We start from the raw sequence: 15,248 nt of genomic DNA on the forward strand, positions 1-15,248 counted from the left end.
AGGGTTTTGATTTTAGATTGCATTTCAGATTTCTATCCCAGTGCTTGATGATGATGAGTAGTATTTAATCTGAGATTATTATTTTATATTTTGTCTAATTCTTTATTGTGCAAGGATGATGGAAATACAGAGATGTAGCCAAAGCTGTGATAATGCTACTTTGGAAAGCTATTGCCAGTCACTGAGTTATATAAGGAGGAAGGTATTGTTGTGCTTATATCCTTCATCTAGCCATTGCATGGCTATCAAGTTGACTTCTGTGAGAAGACAGTGCTGGAATCTTATGTTCTGACAGCAACATTGACTGGCAACAGTTTTCTAAGTTTCCAGAGAGGAGTATAACGATACTTGGATTTGACTTCATGCTTCTTGCATTCAGAATATGTGCTGTCACTATATTGTGACAATGTTCTAATTATACAGATCATCTTGGATAACTGGATGTACAGTATCTTCCCATCTTAGCATACAGTTGTAATGATGAGATGTTTCAATTTATTTCTAACCTTTGTCTTTTTCAATTTTTAATATATCATTTATTCACACTGAACCAGCTTGGTATATCCATCTGGCTCTTTATGTTGACTTAGAGAAGAACTATTTTAGTGATCTTTATACAGACACACTGCCTTGGGACCCTGTAGCATTTATCACATTTTATTCTGTTTCCTCTGTGCTGTCTACCTCTCTACCACTTTTTCCTTTCAACAGAGACATTCCTTCTTCTTTCCTGCCAAAGAAATGAGATATAATATGAAGCTAATTAGTAATCTTGAGTTGAGTTTTGAAAGGATTTGCTTTCTTTAACATTTTATTAAGATGCTTGATCCAAATTTGAGAAAGGAGTTGAAATGATGAATGTTATGGTGGGCGTTGAGGGTTGTCTATACATTCTGTGTATATCTGAGGTAATTATTGTGCCTATCTTGTAATTCTAATACTTTTTTGTCCTCCATGTCTGTTTGCAGGTAATCTTGACGAATCAGATTACCACATGGCTAAGTGATGGCCTTGCTGTACAGGCAGACCTCCTGTCTCCAGTTGATGACTTGTCCTTGTCTGAAGGTAAGCAGTCCTTTTTATTACAGTTGAAACATGACTCTGACATCTCCTCAACCATTTGTAACATTCACGTTTAAGGAACAACCCCGATATAGTTATCTGGTTCAACATAAAATAAAGCTAGAGTTTAAAAAAATACTTCAATTTACTTTAATACTTTAAAAAATATTTCTAAATTTGATTTAAGACCAATAGTTTAATTGATCTTAAATCTACAGGTTGGATAGCGCAAAGGAAGTTGATTCATGATTGTTTTGATGGTTTGTTTGGAAGTAAATAATACAAAACACTCATTCAACTGGTGCATTACATTTAAAAGCAAGTTATTAGATTTTTTTGCCAATTTAATATACATTGGTGATGTATTAATTGTAATTATCAGTTATTGAAGAAAAAACAGTAAGGCTTTTGTTATAAAAAACAAGTATTCTCTTGTGAATCTGTTGTATTCTCTTGCAATGTGGTAAAGGGCAGATGTAATGCAGACTGAGATTTAAAGAAACCTTAACTTTGCATCTGATAAGGATATAAAAATTATGCACTTTGAGCAAAATCTTTCATTTAACTATATGTGCCTTCCCTTTCCTTTACAATATATTTTACTAACAAAATACTGTATACTTTTGATTTTCTAGCACAGCTTTCTTAGACCTGGAGTTAACGTGAATATGTACGATTTAAGAAGTAAACTTTTTCTAGGTCTGTTACCTTAAGAGATGTAAGCAGTTCTTTGTGCAACACGGATAAGCAATTATTTCACAGAGCAATAGCTGGAGGACATAATTTTCTCATTCTAATGTAATAGAAACCTAACAGTATTCCTCATTAGAAGACATTGATTAAAAAAACTACCTATAAATACTTATATACTATATATGCATAGTTATTTGATTTTATACACTTAAGCTTAAGAAATGCTTATTGAATTGGACATCCTGTTATGGGCCACTGCTGAACCCCCATAGACGTTTTGTATATAATTCATGTGGATTATATAAGAAGTAAGAGATTACTTCTCTTTTGTCATGTTCTCATCATACTTAGACTTAGAATAACTATTGTCACTTTAAATGTACACTAATCGGCATACATTTTAATGTATACATTAAAATATGCTAAATAAAATAAATAATAGTTATTGATGGGAAAACAAAGACATCTATTTGGGAAGCAAACAGAAAAAGATATGGGTAACATTCACACAGAAAGTGGAAGATTGAAAAAAAGAAAGCAGCTACATACAGTAGTATAGACCATGGGATGGGGAGGAGTCAACAAGGAATGGTTTAAATACAGAACAAATTATTACAGTTGAAAGAAAAAAGTGTTTTTCCTCTAGTTAAAGAAATGAGTTAAAAATGTGAAAGTGGCCTTGAGGTGGCTTTAAATGTACATCCCCGAGCTACAGTAATCTTTACTAATTCTTATGAAAATGACATGTACAAAGAACCTTTAGACGTTTTTGGTTCTGCAGAGTTGTTTAAGGAAAGTGTCTCAAATATAAGGTGTTCCAGCATGTTAGAAACCGAAAAACACTCTAGGGAATAACATTTTTATACATGGTGGGTTGTTCCCTTCATTGTTACAGCTGCAAACTTTTAAGATATATTATAAACTTGTCTGTACAAGCTCTTCATGAGTTTGTCTCTATGTTCTGAAATAAAGTGATTCATGATTTATTAAATATTTAGCTTTACTAGAAAGTGTTAAACAAATCATAAAAGTAACTTAGCAGTTGTACATTCGTAAGAATTAGCTTCCTGCAATTAAATATGTTGAATTGGTAATAAAATATCTGGATTTAGTTAGTCAGTTTATTTCAATTGACAGACTCCAATTTCTAAGAGCATCGGACTTCATTTTGCCTTCCAATATCTATCTTGGTCTTCCCCTCACTAAGTATTTTGTGTTGAGGGAAGAGAGAGAAAAACTAAGTGAGTTGGTTTTAGGAGAGAGACAGAGGTATCACACACTTTAATTTCTGTAGGAGAATCCTAGAACTAGGGGGCAGGACTAGATGAGAGTTGCCACCAATAAGAAGTCACCAGACCTTGATGTTCTAGAGCAGGGATCTCCAACCTTGGCAACTTTAAGCCTAGAGGACTTCAACTCCCAGAATTCCCCAGCCAGCTTTGCTTCTGGGAGTTGAAGTCCTCCAGGCTCAAAGTTGCCAAGGTTGGAGACCCCTGTTCTAGAGGTAGCATGGAAAGCTGAGCCAATTAACTTCCATGGTTGATTGACTTAACCTGTGGTGAGCTCTCAAATTTCCATGGCATCGTGGGACATGGAAAGTGGTGACCTTAGAATAGTGCTACTTAATAGCTGATAAATAGTAAAAGTGTTTCAAAATGTTTTACCTGTGCATACTTAAAACAATTCCCTTTAAAAATAAACTGGGGGGGGGGAAGGGGATTATGTTTAAACTGTTAGTGGAATTATTCTGTAGATAAATCTGCGAAAGTGATATTTCAGTTATGCACTCAGGTATGCTATAGCACTGAAAAAGACTAAACTTATTTGTAACTTCCATACTATCGCATAGCCTCTATATCAGAACTTAACAAAGAGTAATTTTATTCTTTAACACAATAGCTGCTATACCGAAATGCAGTATGTTGTCCAGATTACAGCTATTTAAAATTGGGTCAAATGATAGCATTTTGGAGAAGAAGAAAAAAGTGAAGTAAACTTGACATTCGGTATTCGTATCCTTAAGGTGAAGGCTGTGAATTCTAACTTCTTCTAAGTCACCATAGGAACCTGTGAAAGGGCAAGAGATTATGTATAAATAAACATTGCATCTCTCTTGTTACAGAGAAGTTCAGACATGCTGGCTGTCTGCACATGTGTAATCTATGCTTTGTTTATTTATTGGCATCGCACTGACATCTTGGCTAAAAGATCCATTTTATTCAAAATAAAGCTGCCAGGAATTAGAAAAAAAGATTGGAGAAGGAGGGACTGGTGAAAAGATGACTAGAAGTGAATTGTGTCGGAGTGGCCACAACTGAATACATACTTCCTCCCAGGCAACTCTGTACACATCATGGATAAATGCTTATCTGACTACAAGAGGAATGCTGTGCCTACTCTAATCTCTATTTTCTAATGTTCTTTTTGTTTTGAAACAATAATATATAACTACTTTGACTCCATTTCTTTTTCCTACTCCTTTCAGTTTTCTGAATCTACTTTTTCTGATGCTCATGTAGCCCACATTATTTCACTGGCATTTAATTCCCCTGGTATCCAGCTTCCAAACGTAGCTTTGCTATTTCTATAACACTATTTCCATATTCCTAATTTGGCAAACAGTTTTAATTTCCTTGCTTTCATTGTGCTCGATATTTAAGTTTAGTGTATTAAAAGTAGTATACTTGCCATGTCCTAGGAATTGGAATATTAATTAACTGGTTTCCTTTCCTACGGTATTTCAGTGGTTAAAATAAAAGCTTTTGAACCATATTGATTGTGCTTAGCCTACTTTTATCACTTATACTTATACTGTTACTTATACTGTTACCTATCAAATCAAAACATAGAGCATAAACACAGTTCTGGAAACAATCTTATTTATGCATTTGTTTTTATACTATCTACAAGTTGAGGCATGTTAGAAATAGAATACATAATAGGCATTCTTAACATATGTTATAGAGACTAATGTGCTATTTCTATGCACGGGGAAATCTTTATTAAAAATAGAGGAAATAGGTTGGTTTTTATTTTTCTTTAATTGTAAACAATTACAGAGTTACAAGGAAACTTAAGTATTCAATTAAACCTTGAGGGGCAGGATTTACTATGTCTGACAGCTATATGTGTTTCCCAGATGCTTTTTAATTGTCATTTTATTTTTCCACCTCCTTAAAAAAATATGCTTTATATTATGGCTCATGATTAGTTACTATTGTTATTCAGATACATTAAAATGTCAACTATTTCCCACATTAAGAGAGGGGGCGGATCAAGCTAGTCCTTTTCAAATATATGTAACTCATTTCTTGTGCTATTGATTACCGTAGATTAAATAATAATAATAATAATATTAAATAATTAAATAAATTCTCCCTGCCAATGGGTGGAGGGTAAGAAAAAGACCATCATTTGGTCTGAGGGGAGAGAGACAGAGAGCCATTGTGTGCATCCTGGGCCTTAAGGAGCATATTGTGAGATGAGGAGGACACCGGTGGCAATATTGGTCATTAAGAAGCAGTTGGATGCTTCTTTTTCTGTTTATATGAGTGTAAGAGGAGATTGGAATGTGAAGGAATGAAGACTGATGGTTGGGGCTTGATTTTAAGAGATGCATCAGGAAAATTGGGGAGAAACAAGCAGAGAGAAAGAATAGTTTGGCAGATAAGGTGGGGAAATACATCCTGGATGACAATAGGTAGCCTCTTTTCCTTTTGGACCTAAGTGATTGTATTGTAACAGTTGTGATGGTAGCCTCTCCAGCTAAAATTTTTGTTCTTCAGTGCTAGGTCAGTTGCTGTCACAACATCTATTATCCAGTATTTAATCCAGGATGAAGGTAATGTTCTGGCTTGTGTCACAAAGGCCTGGTGTACAGAAGGGTGGTGGTGCAGGTGAATTTACATTTCTTCCAGTTCTTTTTCCTAGAACTGGAACAGTAAAGGGAAATGATACAGCACAATAAAATCAGAGGATAGAGTTGTGTGTGAGAAGTCCATCTCACTAGCAGATGCTCTAAGTAAGTATATCAATTTTGAATACTTGTTGCTGCATTTCAGTAGCTGTGACAGTACAGGTAGTCCTCGACTTACAACCACGATTGACTCCAAAAGACAGTTGTTAAGTGAGTGTTGTCCCATTTTACGACCTTTCTTGACACAGTTAAGTGAATCACTGCAGTTGTTAAGATAATAACACGGTTGTTAAGTGAATCTGGCTTCTCCTTTGACTTTGCTTGTCAGAAGGTCACAAAAGAAGATGACATGATCTTGAGACACTGCAACCATCATAAATGGTTGCGAAGCTTCTGAATTTTGATCACGTGACTGTAGGGATGCTACAATGGTTGTAAGTATGAAAAATGGTCATAAGTCACTTTTCTCAGTGCCGTTGTAACTTTGAACCATCACTAAACAAACTGTTGTAAATTGAGGATTACGTGAATAGTCAGCATACCATTCAGTCTGCTGCCTAATAGACTTTCTTCCTAAGATAGTCTGAGTGATTTCAGAGGAAATGTTGGATTACCACAAACTTCTTGCCTTTTTAAAGATCGGCATCCACGCCTATGTCAAGAGGGAGCAGTTCAGAATTTCAGGTCCTCCATGATGATCATGGATATATTTTAACTGGTCCCAGGTATGGAGAAAAAGCTTAATTTGGATTTGGTTTTTTGTTTTAGGGAGCTGGTGATCTGAAGTTTGAGGAAATCCATGAACTTTGTTGTCGTGAGCAGATTGTACCTTAGTTTTTGCAGGTGTGGCATGACCATTGAAATAATCATAATAAGGCCCCAATGTATTTGATTTCTTGAGTATATCTGGAGCATGGTAGTAATGCTATTGATTTCATAGTTGAGCAGAGATCTTGCAAAGCTTTATCAGTCCAATGGTTTATTACCAAGCTGAGAACAGTGAAGTGGATAGTATGTCAGAGAATTCCAAATGAGATACTCTTGGGATGGATCATATGAAATGAAGAGTGAAGCTAAATGAAGATCCATTTGAATTACTTCATTGCGGTAGAAGCAGCAAGCACTTTGATTTCACAGTGTTGCTTTTCACTCAAGATTTTGAAGGGAAGAGCCAGTACAAAAAGATGCACAGTGTGGGCAATTCACTGTCTTCCTTGTGGACAAAGTTGGTTGGATACATAATGATTTAAACTTCAGAATTGGGGCAGTTTATATGAACGATTTGGGCAGTCATGAAATCTGAACCGGTTTGCCACTGGTTTGCTGGCTGTGCATGCGCGCCAAATGCATGCTGCATTCATGTGCAGTGCGCGCCCAAAGGAGGCTTGGGAAGGTAAGTAGAGCAGCGAGGCAGGGAATCAGCTGTGCCGCGTGATTTAGATTCACTAGAAAGCAGGATTTCCTGCTTTCTAGCAATTTTAAATCACGCGGCCCAGCTGATCGTTGGAAATACCGGTTCAGAGGAACTGGTAGGGTTTTTTTTACTACTGGTTCGCCTGAACCGGTAGTCTTTATTACTACCGATTCTCCCGAACTGGTGCGAACCGATAGCATTTCACCACTGGATTTGGGGCAACTGCTTGCCTTTTTTAGTGGATTACAGATCTTAACGATATGGACAGGATATGTGAAAAGATTAAAGACATCACATGTTTACTCAATCATTACTGTCTTCGGCTATTTAATGATGGCACCATTCTTTGTTAATATTTACTGTCCAATTCTAAGGGAACAATTGTTGTCTATTCAATAATGAGGAAAAACTGGAATTAACTCTAAACAAATTGGAAGAGCTATGGGCGAATAGGAAATGGGCTTAGAAACTGAAATTCAAACTGCTGGGTGGAGTTGTACTTCTCTCAAAAGAGCTGGCTTGCAATCTGGGAGTGCCCCTTGATCTTCAACTGACAATAGAAGCCAGTAGTTTGGCTTAATGAACAATTATACCTAATATGAGCAATTATTCTTAATGTGCCTGCTTGTGTCCCTTCCTGACACTTGAAAGAAACATCTAGCTGCAAAATATGCACGTCATATCATCACATATTTCAGTGGGAATTTAGATGCAGACAATTCTTATTAAGGTCCACAAAATTTTCCTTCACATTACTAACAAGAGATTTTTTGCAATCACATGCACACAGTGACAATTAGGGTATGTGTGTGAAATAAATGTATTCCTTTCCCATTCTGGGTATGTCAAGATCAGGGGGATTTTGTTAATCAAGTGCTGCTATAACTCAAGTGTTGAGTTTAACAGAATGCCAGTGTTTTTTTTTTATTCTCTAATTGTTTGATTGGCAGGCTTGTAGTGTTCCATATATTTTCTTAGCCTTCTGAAGTCAACAGGAATGAAGACTATTGCCCAGTCAACTTCAACATGTTTTGTAGAAGTTGAGGAACAGAAAAAGGCTATGTGAAAGTGTTTTGAGCTTTTTTGATGATAGATGTATCCCCCAGTGGTGGATTTCAATTTTTTTTACTATCGGTTCTGTGGGCGTGGCTTGGTGGGCATGGCTTGGTGGGCGTGGCAGGGGAAGGATACTATAAAATCTCCTTCCCTCCCCAATCAGCTGGGACTTGTGAGGCAGAGAATTGATGGGGGCAGGGCCAGTCAGAATTTTTACTACCGGTTCTCCGAACTACTCACAATTTCCGCTACTGGTTCTCCAGAACTGGTCAGAACCTGCTGAAACCCACCTCTGGTATCCTCCCATTTTCTCTTAATTACAGTGCCTGTTGACTATTTTTCCTGCCCTTTTGCCTGAATTAAGATTCATGGGCCACATTGCCTTATTAGAAAGATTATTATTAGAATTGATTTCATATTAAATAGAAAAAGTTAGAAATCTATTAAATTGCCTAGTAAACTCATTAGTATATGATTATTAGGGTTAAATTATAAAAGAATATACCACATGTTCATACTTATTTGAAAGCAAAGTTGGAAATCTCATCCCTGAATTCTGATGTTAAGCCTTTTCCTGTAATTATTAGACACACTGAATTTTCCAAAATATATTGCCTCACTCTTCTTATAAATGCATGTCAGCGTGTATGTAAATGGACCCAGAAACTGTGTTGCATATTGATGTAATAAAATTGCTTCATTGAGCAGGACGTGCTCAACTAAAGGATCCTCTAAAGATGGAGAATTACATAATCCCACTCAGAGAATTCTTGAGAAAACAGCAACATAGACCATGTATTACAAATTGTTGGAGACCTACCATCCTGAAACTTCAACCATTTAAAACATGATTTTGGCTTTTGCTATAAATAAATTTAATTTTTTTAATTACTGAATTGTTTACAGTTCTTCCTTTAAACCCAGCTGACAAAATCTACTCCAGATGTTGGTAGGCAAGTATAGCAAATGACAAAGACAGAAAATAAAGTTGAAATTTAATGAACAGGGAATGACTTGCTGTTAAAAAAATATAGCAGCAATAAGAGAAAATTGTCAGTGAAATGTGATATCATTTTAACATGAACAGAATTATTAACTTATTATATTCATAGGACATCAAATTTATACTTTTCTAACTTCAGAGCTACAGGGGATTGGCTGATGAAACTTGAAATTGTTGTTCTATAACCTTTGCTTTTATATTAAACAAATGATCTCAGATTTTAAAACAGCTTTTGACTCCAGGGGAAATATGCCATTAAGGAAGTGCCAGAAATGTGCTTAATTGATACAATCTTTGAAATCCTCTTTAAAGGGTGTTATTTCCCACATACAGATTTCTGGGAAATGAAAGAGCCACAGTTCATACATTTACCACAGGCCAGGGCTAAAAAGTTTAGTTAAAGATGAGCATAAGCTTTTGCTGCATGAAGGTAACTTCCCATATAAAACAAGGCTTCTATAAAAACAATATAAAAAGAAATTCCCTATTGCACAGAGATTCATTTCAAGCAACTTTGCTTCTTTTACAAATGTGACTACGGGTGGGAGGCGGGTAGTTATAGAAAGAAAAAACAGTTCTAGGTTGCTTCTTTCCTTGATTAGTTTCCATTCATTGCTTCTTGTCCTGCTTTTAGCTGCTTTGGAGAACAGGTTAACCCTCTCTTCTTTGTGGCAGCCCCTTAGATATTGGAACACTGCTATCATACCACCCTTAGTCCTTCTTTTCATTAAACTAGACATACCCAATTCCTGCAACCATTCTTCATATGCTTTAGCCTCCAGTTTGGCAGCTGCAGCACACTGCTGGTTCATATTTAAGTTTTTGTCCATTAGGACTCCAAAATCCGTCTCGCAGTTAATGCAATTCAGCCAGGAACCCCTTTACTATACCTATGCATTTGGTTTTTCTTGCCTAAATGTAAAACCTTACTTTTGAATTTCATTTTGTTAAATAGGGTACAGTATTCAAGTCTGTCAAGATCCTTCTGTATCTTGAATCTATCTTCTGGAGATTTGGCTATTCCTGCCAGCTTGGGGTTGTCTGCATATCTAATGAGTACTTCTCTAGTTCGTCCCTCCTGCCCCCGCTATCTAAGGGGAGATAGAATACGTAGGCACATCTTTCTTTTTTTTTTTTTAAACTGTTTATCTGTTGTGGTCTTGCAATCACTGAATGTATTTTGGATGAGAATTTTTTTATACAATTTCACTCTACATTGATTTGGCCTGTAGAATTTTCATCAGCATAAAGCCTTGAGTTTATATTAAAAAAAAGAGAATATACATCATTCAAACAGAGGGGCAATTTCTCAAGGTTCACAATCCATTTTGTAATTCTCCTCTTTGCTTTATCTCAGAGAGTAATAAAAGACCCTGCTTATTGCTTGCAAGTAGCATTCAAGAAACAACTTGTTAGGAGCCAAAAAATATTTCTGGGTGCATGTGTGAAGGATGGGGTGATTATGCATACCTGAAATACACTTTTCACTTTTCTTATTCAGAGATTCCCTTATTAATCCCTTATTCAAGTTATCTACTTTGTTGGGTGGGGAGAAACTAAGATACATGAAGTCTAATTCTTTTTTCTCTGGTATTTTTGGTATCGGTATTTCTGTTAAAAAGCTAATGAAAGTGGAAATAGGTAGCTAAAAATGATAAAAATGAAAAGTAGGGATTCAGGAAGGAAGAGAGAAGTTTTTAGTATCCTTTGAGGTGCCAGGTGAGTGCAGTAGGAAGAACACAATCATAGCAATTTTACAGACATAAGCATTTAGAATTTAAGCTCCTTTTTTCTTGAACTACCATGAAACCCAGATAATTCGGAATTTAAGATCTGCTTGTCCCAAGTTGGGTTGTTTAGGGCAGGGGTCTCCAACCTTGGCAACTTTAAGCCTGGCGGACTTCAACTCCTAGAATTCTGAGAGTGCTGGTTGGGGAATTCTGGAAGTTGAAGTCTGCCAGGCTTAACGTTGCCAAGGTTGGAGACCCCTGGTTTAGGGTTCCTATTTCTATAACATTTAGGTGGAAGGAACTAGGAATGCATTTAAAAAGCAATTAAAGCAGAACTCTTTCAGGAGCTTTTATGAGAGTGTTAATTTATGAGTGTGATATTGGGAGAAGGGGAGTTGATAATTTTTAAACTATGTGATTGATTTTACTGACATTTGTAAGAAGATATTATAAGTGGTCAGGAATCTTATTGAATTGGTGGTATATAAATATTGTAATATTAGATAAAAATAAATAATATATATTTAAAAAGAGAGCAGGTTCACTTTATCATAGGGAATATCTGGCCAATTAATTTAGGCAGTTTAGCCAAAATCTCAGTTCATTTCAGTACACCATGGTGTATTGAATAGATATTGGACTGAAGGAAAAGTTCATCTACTTTTGGTACATACTTAGACATGAGTGTCCTTTTTTAATTATCAAATTACTGGTACAAATTATGAACAAACCTTAATTTCAGAGAATTTTGTATATGACTAAGAAGAGGCACTGCAGACAATCTAGAAATTGCAATGAACAGAAACTGCTGTGCTTTTATTTCAGTCTGAATTATTTTTTGTGTACCTGCACTAAGACAAGTCCAGAAAATTCAATAAACAAAGATCTGTTTAATATTGAAACACAGACTACAGGAACTTTGCCAAATTCAGGCAGGTTTTATGAACAACTGCAATTTATCTAACCACAAAATAATAGTTGTGTCTCTTTTTTGCATGTTCCTCCCATTGTTAGTTATTATTACAGAGATCTTTAGTTACACACTGAATAAATTATCCTTTCCAGTCATGCTCCTCCCAAACGCAGTAACATTACATTCTTTGGTTTCTTCTTCCTGAGCTCTGATTGTGCTTTGTGTCATAAAATAAAGCAAAAAGATTGGCCAGAACAGTAGAAATCAATGGTGAAACCTGAAGTTCTTACATTATCTTTTTCCAAGTTAATATTCAGGAAAAGTTTAAGTGGAATTTTAAAAAGATATATTTTTGTAATTATTACCACACATATTTCTTCTTTAGAATCTTGTGCATTACTAAACTGTGCTTGCAGGCATTTAATTGATTTGGTAAAACCTTTCCCCTTCTAGTAAGTTTAAATCAGTCATATCTGTAAGCCTTCCTTTTGAACTTTTAGTTATCATTCTTTATGGTACAATTGTTGTTTAACAGATGAATAAAAACATTTTTAGAGCTTATAGAAAGGAACTCAACCAATTCTGATATGTACCTATTTTCAGATGAAAGATGCATTTTAAGATAGACAAAGAAAAGTCCTTTACTTTTTGTTCCTAACATATTATTGAATTTCTCTATGGCACAAATTATTTGTATTGGTATTGGGTACTATCAAAAGAGAAGTGAAAAAGGAAAAATGATAGTAATATCATTTGCAATGATACAAATAACATATAGAGAAAGATACACTCTTATGAAGAGCAAGAATGTTCTATCAGAAGATTTTCAAAGCTACAAAAGCTTATTATTTAATAAGGAGCTCTCCTGGCTCCTTATTAACATCAACATGAGGCTCCTGGTGTGACATCTGAACACATGTCCTGAGATATCATCAAAATGTGATGATTCTCAGCTTTATATCTTCACCTTGGGTAAACCAAACAATGCTATGGAGGCTCTGTCTCCATAATTGGAGCTGTTGGGACCTGGATGAGGCAGAACAGACTTCAAGTCAATCCTAGCAAGACTGAATAGCTTTGGGCTTTAGGACTTCCAGTTCTGGGGATTTCCAATTACTTTTTTTGAGATGGATTGCATGATCCCAAATGCAATGGGTACACCATTTGGAGGTCCTCCTGGACTCACATATCCTATTCAAGGAACAGGTGGTAACAGTGGCCAGGAGGGCTTTTGCATTTTTGTTTAGGTTGCATATTAGTGCCTTTTCCTGGACCAAACAGCCTGTGCTCATGGTCACTCACCTTAGTCACTCCTGAGTGACTGCTGCAATGTGCTTGACATATAGATTCCCTTGAAGAGTATTTGGAAACTGCAAATTGTTACCAAAAGCGGTGGTGTGAACAGTTATGGGTGCTTCTCAATCTCTACTCATTAGAAGTTTGCTCCAAAAGCTGCATTGATTGCCAATATGTTTCCAGGTTCAACACAAGGACTAGGTGTCATTTATACAGTTTTTCATAGCATCAGGCCAGTTTATCTGTGGGACCACTCTCCTTAGTCATAACTACCTATCCTATCAGATCCAGCAGGAGAAGCATGTTACAGATCCTCTTCATTAAAAGTACTATCTGTTAGAACTCCCTTTTCTGTCATGGTCCTTGTCCATTGGAACATGTTTCCCCTGGAGATCAAATTGGCCTCAATCCTATCGGGGTTGCGCAAAGCCCTGAAGACATGATGTATTCCTCAGTGTGAGGTGTCAGAGCCTGTGAAATGGTTGTGTCGATGGTTGCTGCTGTTGTTTTTAATCTTGGCCAGCAATTCTAGTTTTGTTTTGAGTTTTTAAAATTGTTGTTAGCCACCTAGGTTCATTTGTAAGAAATGGGTGGCCATATAAATCATATTAAGTTGGTGGGTGGGTGGGTGGGTGGATGGATGGATGGATGGATGGATGGATGGATGAATAGATGACAGACAGACAGACAGAAAAAGAAAGAAAGAAAGAAAGAAAGAAAGAAAAGAAAAACGATACCCATCTACAAGAGCTTTAGCATGCTCATTATAATTTTGTCTTTTGTTGAATTGGAAATGTTCCATTCACCATCTCTAGCTATATTACAAAATGCTTTTGCCCTTCATTTTATTTTATCAGTGGTATGGAAAACTGTTTCTAAAAAGCACCGTACTCCACATTCTTTTTAATGTAGCCTTATTTACACATGATTTTTACAAAGAGAGAAAGTACCGAGGCCAGTAGGAGACATCTTTTTTTCTTCTTCTCATGATTATGATGGTGATTAGCAGAGCAGAGCCTTTTCAATGCCTTTGACAGTTTGTATATTATAAGTATGGACTTGCTCATGGATGGTGCCTGTGCCAATGTTCTTTCAGTTTGAATTAATTTATAAAATAAAATATCAAACATAATTTCAGGATGCATTGGATGAAAAAAATAATGATTTAGTCTGTCAATTTATTCTATTCCTGATTACTCTGTTTTATGCTGCTGGGCAAGAAAGGTAATTTTATGATAAGCAGGACTATAAATGACCTTCTTATGAAACACATTTTGGCAGCTTAAAGCCTAAGTAGCTCAGTATGGCCGGAGCTTTTGTAGGCAAGAGTCCAAAGTCTTTCAAATCAGGTTGCAGATCTCTGGGAGAACTTCTCAGCATATCCTGCTGGCTTGAAACTCTTCTTGCCAATTGCATCTCTTGGGATCTTGCTGTAGCTGAATGGGGAGTCCGTAAATCGCCCAACAGTGGTTCTCGTGTTTATCTTTTTGTAACTGGCATCTCATTTAGATTTAGTTTCCTGTCATCTGTCAAAACTATCTAGGGCAACTTAAGTTCTTTCAGAAGTAACTGCCTCTGAAAGGAATAGTTCACAGAGGAGTAGTCATTTCAGCTTCCTTTGGGCTAGATGCCAGTTTATAGAATAATGGATCTTTCTTCCTCTTGAGTCGCTGCTCTCTTTGCTCATCTTTATTATTTTCTTATGTAGATAAGGGAAAAGGGGGATGTTTTCATGGTGTCAAAGAGCATCTGTGATTATTCAAGGCCAGGAGGTGATTTCCCAGGTTCCAGAGGCCATTATAAATAATGGAATGTCTACTGTTCTAATCTGTGTGGCAGTCCAAAGTATGGTTTCTAGTTCTGTTAGTCTTTAAAAAAAAACACAGACCAGTGAGCTTGTTTGCAAAATGAGGGTTTTTCAGCATGCTTTTATATACTTGTAATGTAATTGAGATTACAGCTGCGAGCTTTAATCAGTAGACACAGCTAAAGTTTTGATTGCTGGGGCAATTCAATCAGTGAGGGTGAATTTTACTCAGGGTTAGAGGGAAGGTCATGCTGCCCATTTGCTACTGCATCATAATGCAATGTGATGGTTTTCTAAAAATCAGTGTTAATTCATACTTTAATTAGACATGATGCCAAATATTTGTAAAGGATGGCAA

General features: G+C 36.2%; 1 protein-coding gene across 1 annotated transcript in view; it reads left to right on the plus strand.

The window, feature by feature from the left end:
• RAD51B (RAD51 paralog B) overlaps nt 1-15,248 on the plus strand; it is a 352,771-nt gene that overhangs the window by 106,235 nt on the left and 231,288 nt on the right. The window contains exon 8 of the mRNA XM_070938226.1: nt 969-1,065. Within this exon, the coding sequence (XP_070794327.1) occupies nt 969-1,065 (97 nt within the window). The remainder of the gene's footprint in view (nt 1-968; nt 1,066-15,248) is intronic.

This window comes from Pituophis catenifer, unplaced genomic scaffold (genome assembly GCF_029215685.1).
Source record: "Pituophis catenifer annectens isolate HBS135680 unplaced genomic scaffold, rPitCat1.0.hap2 SCAF_1, whole genome shotgun sequence".
Lineage (NCBI taxonomy): Eukaryota > Metazoa > Chordata > Lepidosauria > Squamata > Colubridae > Pituophis > Pituophis catenifer.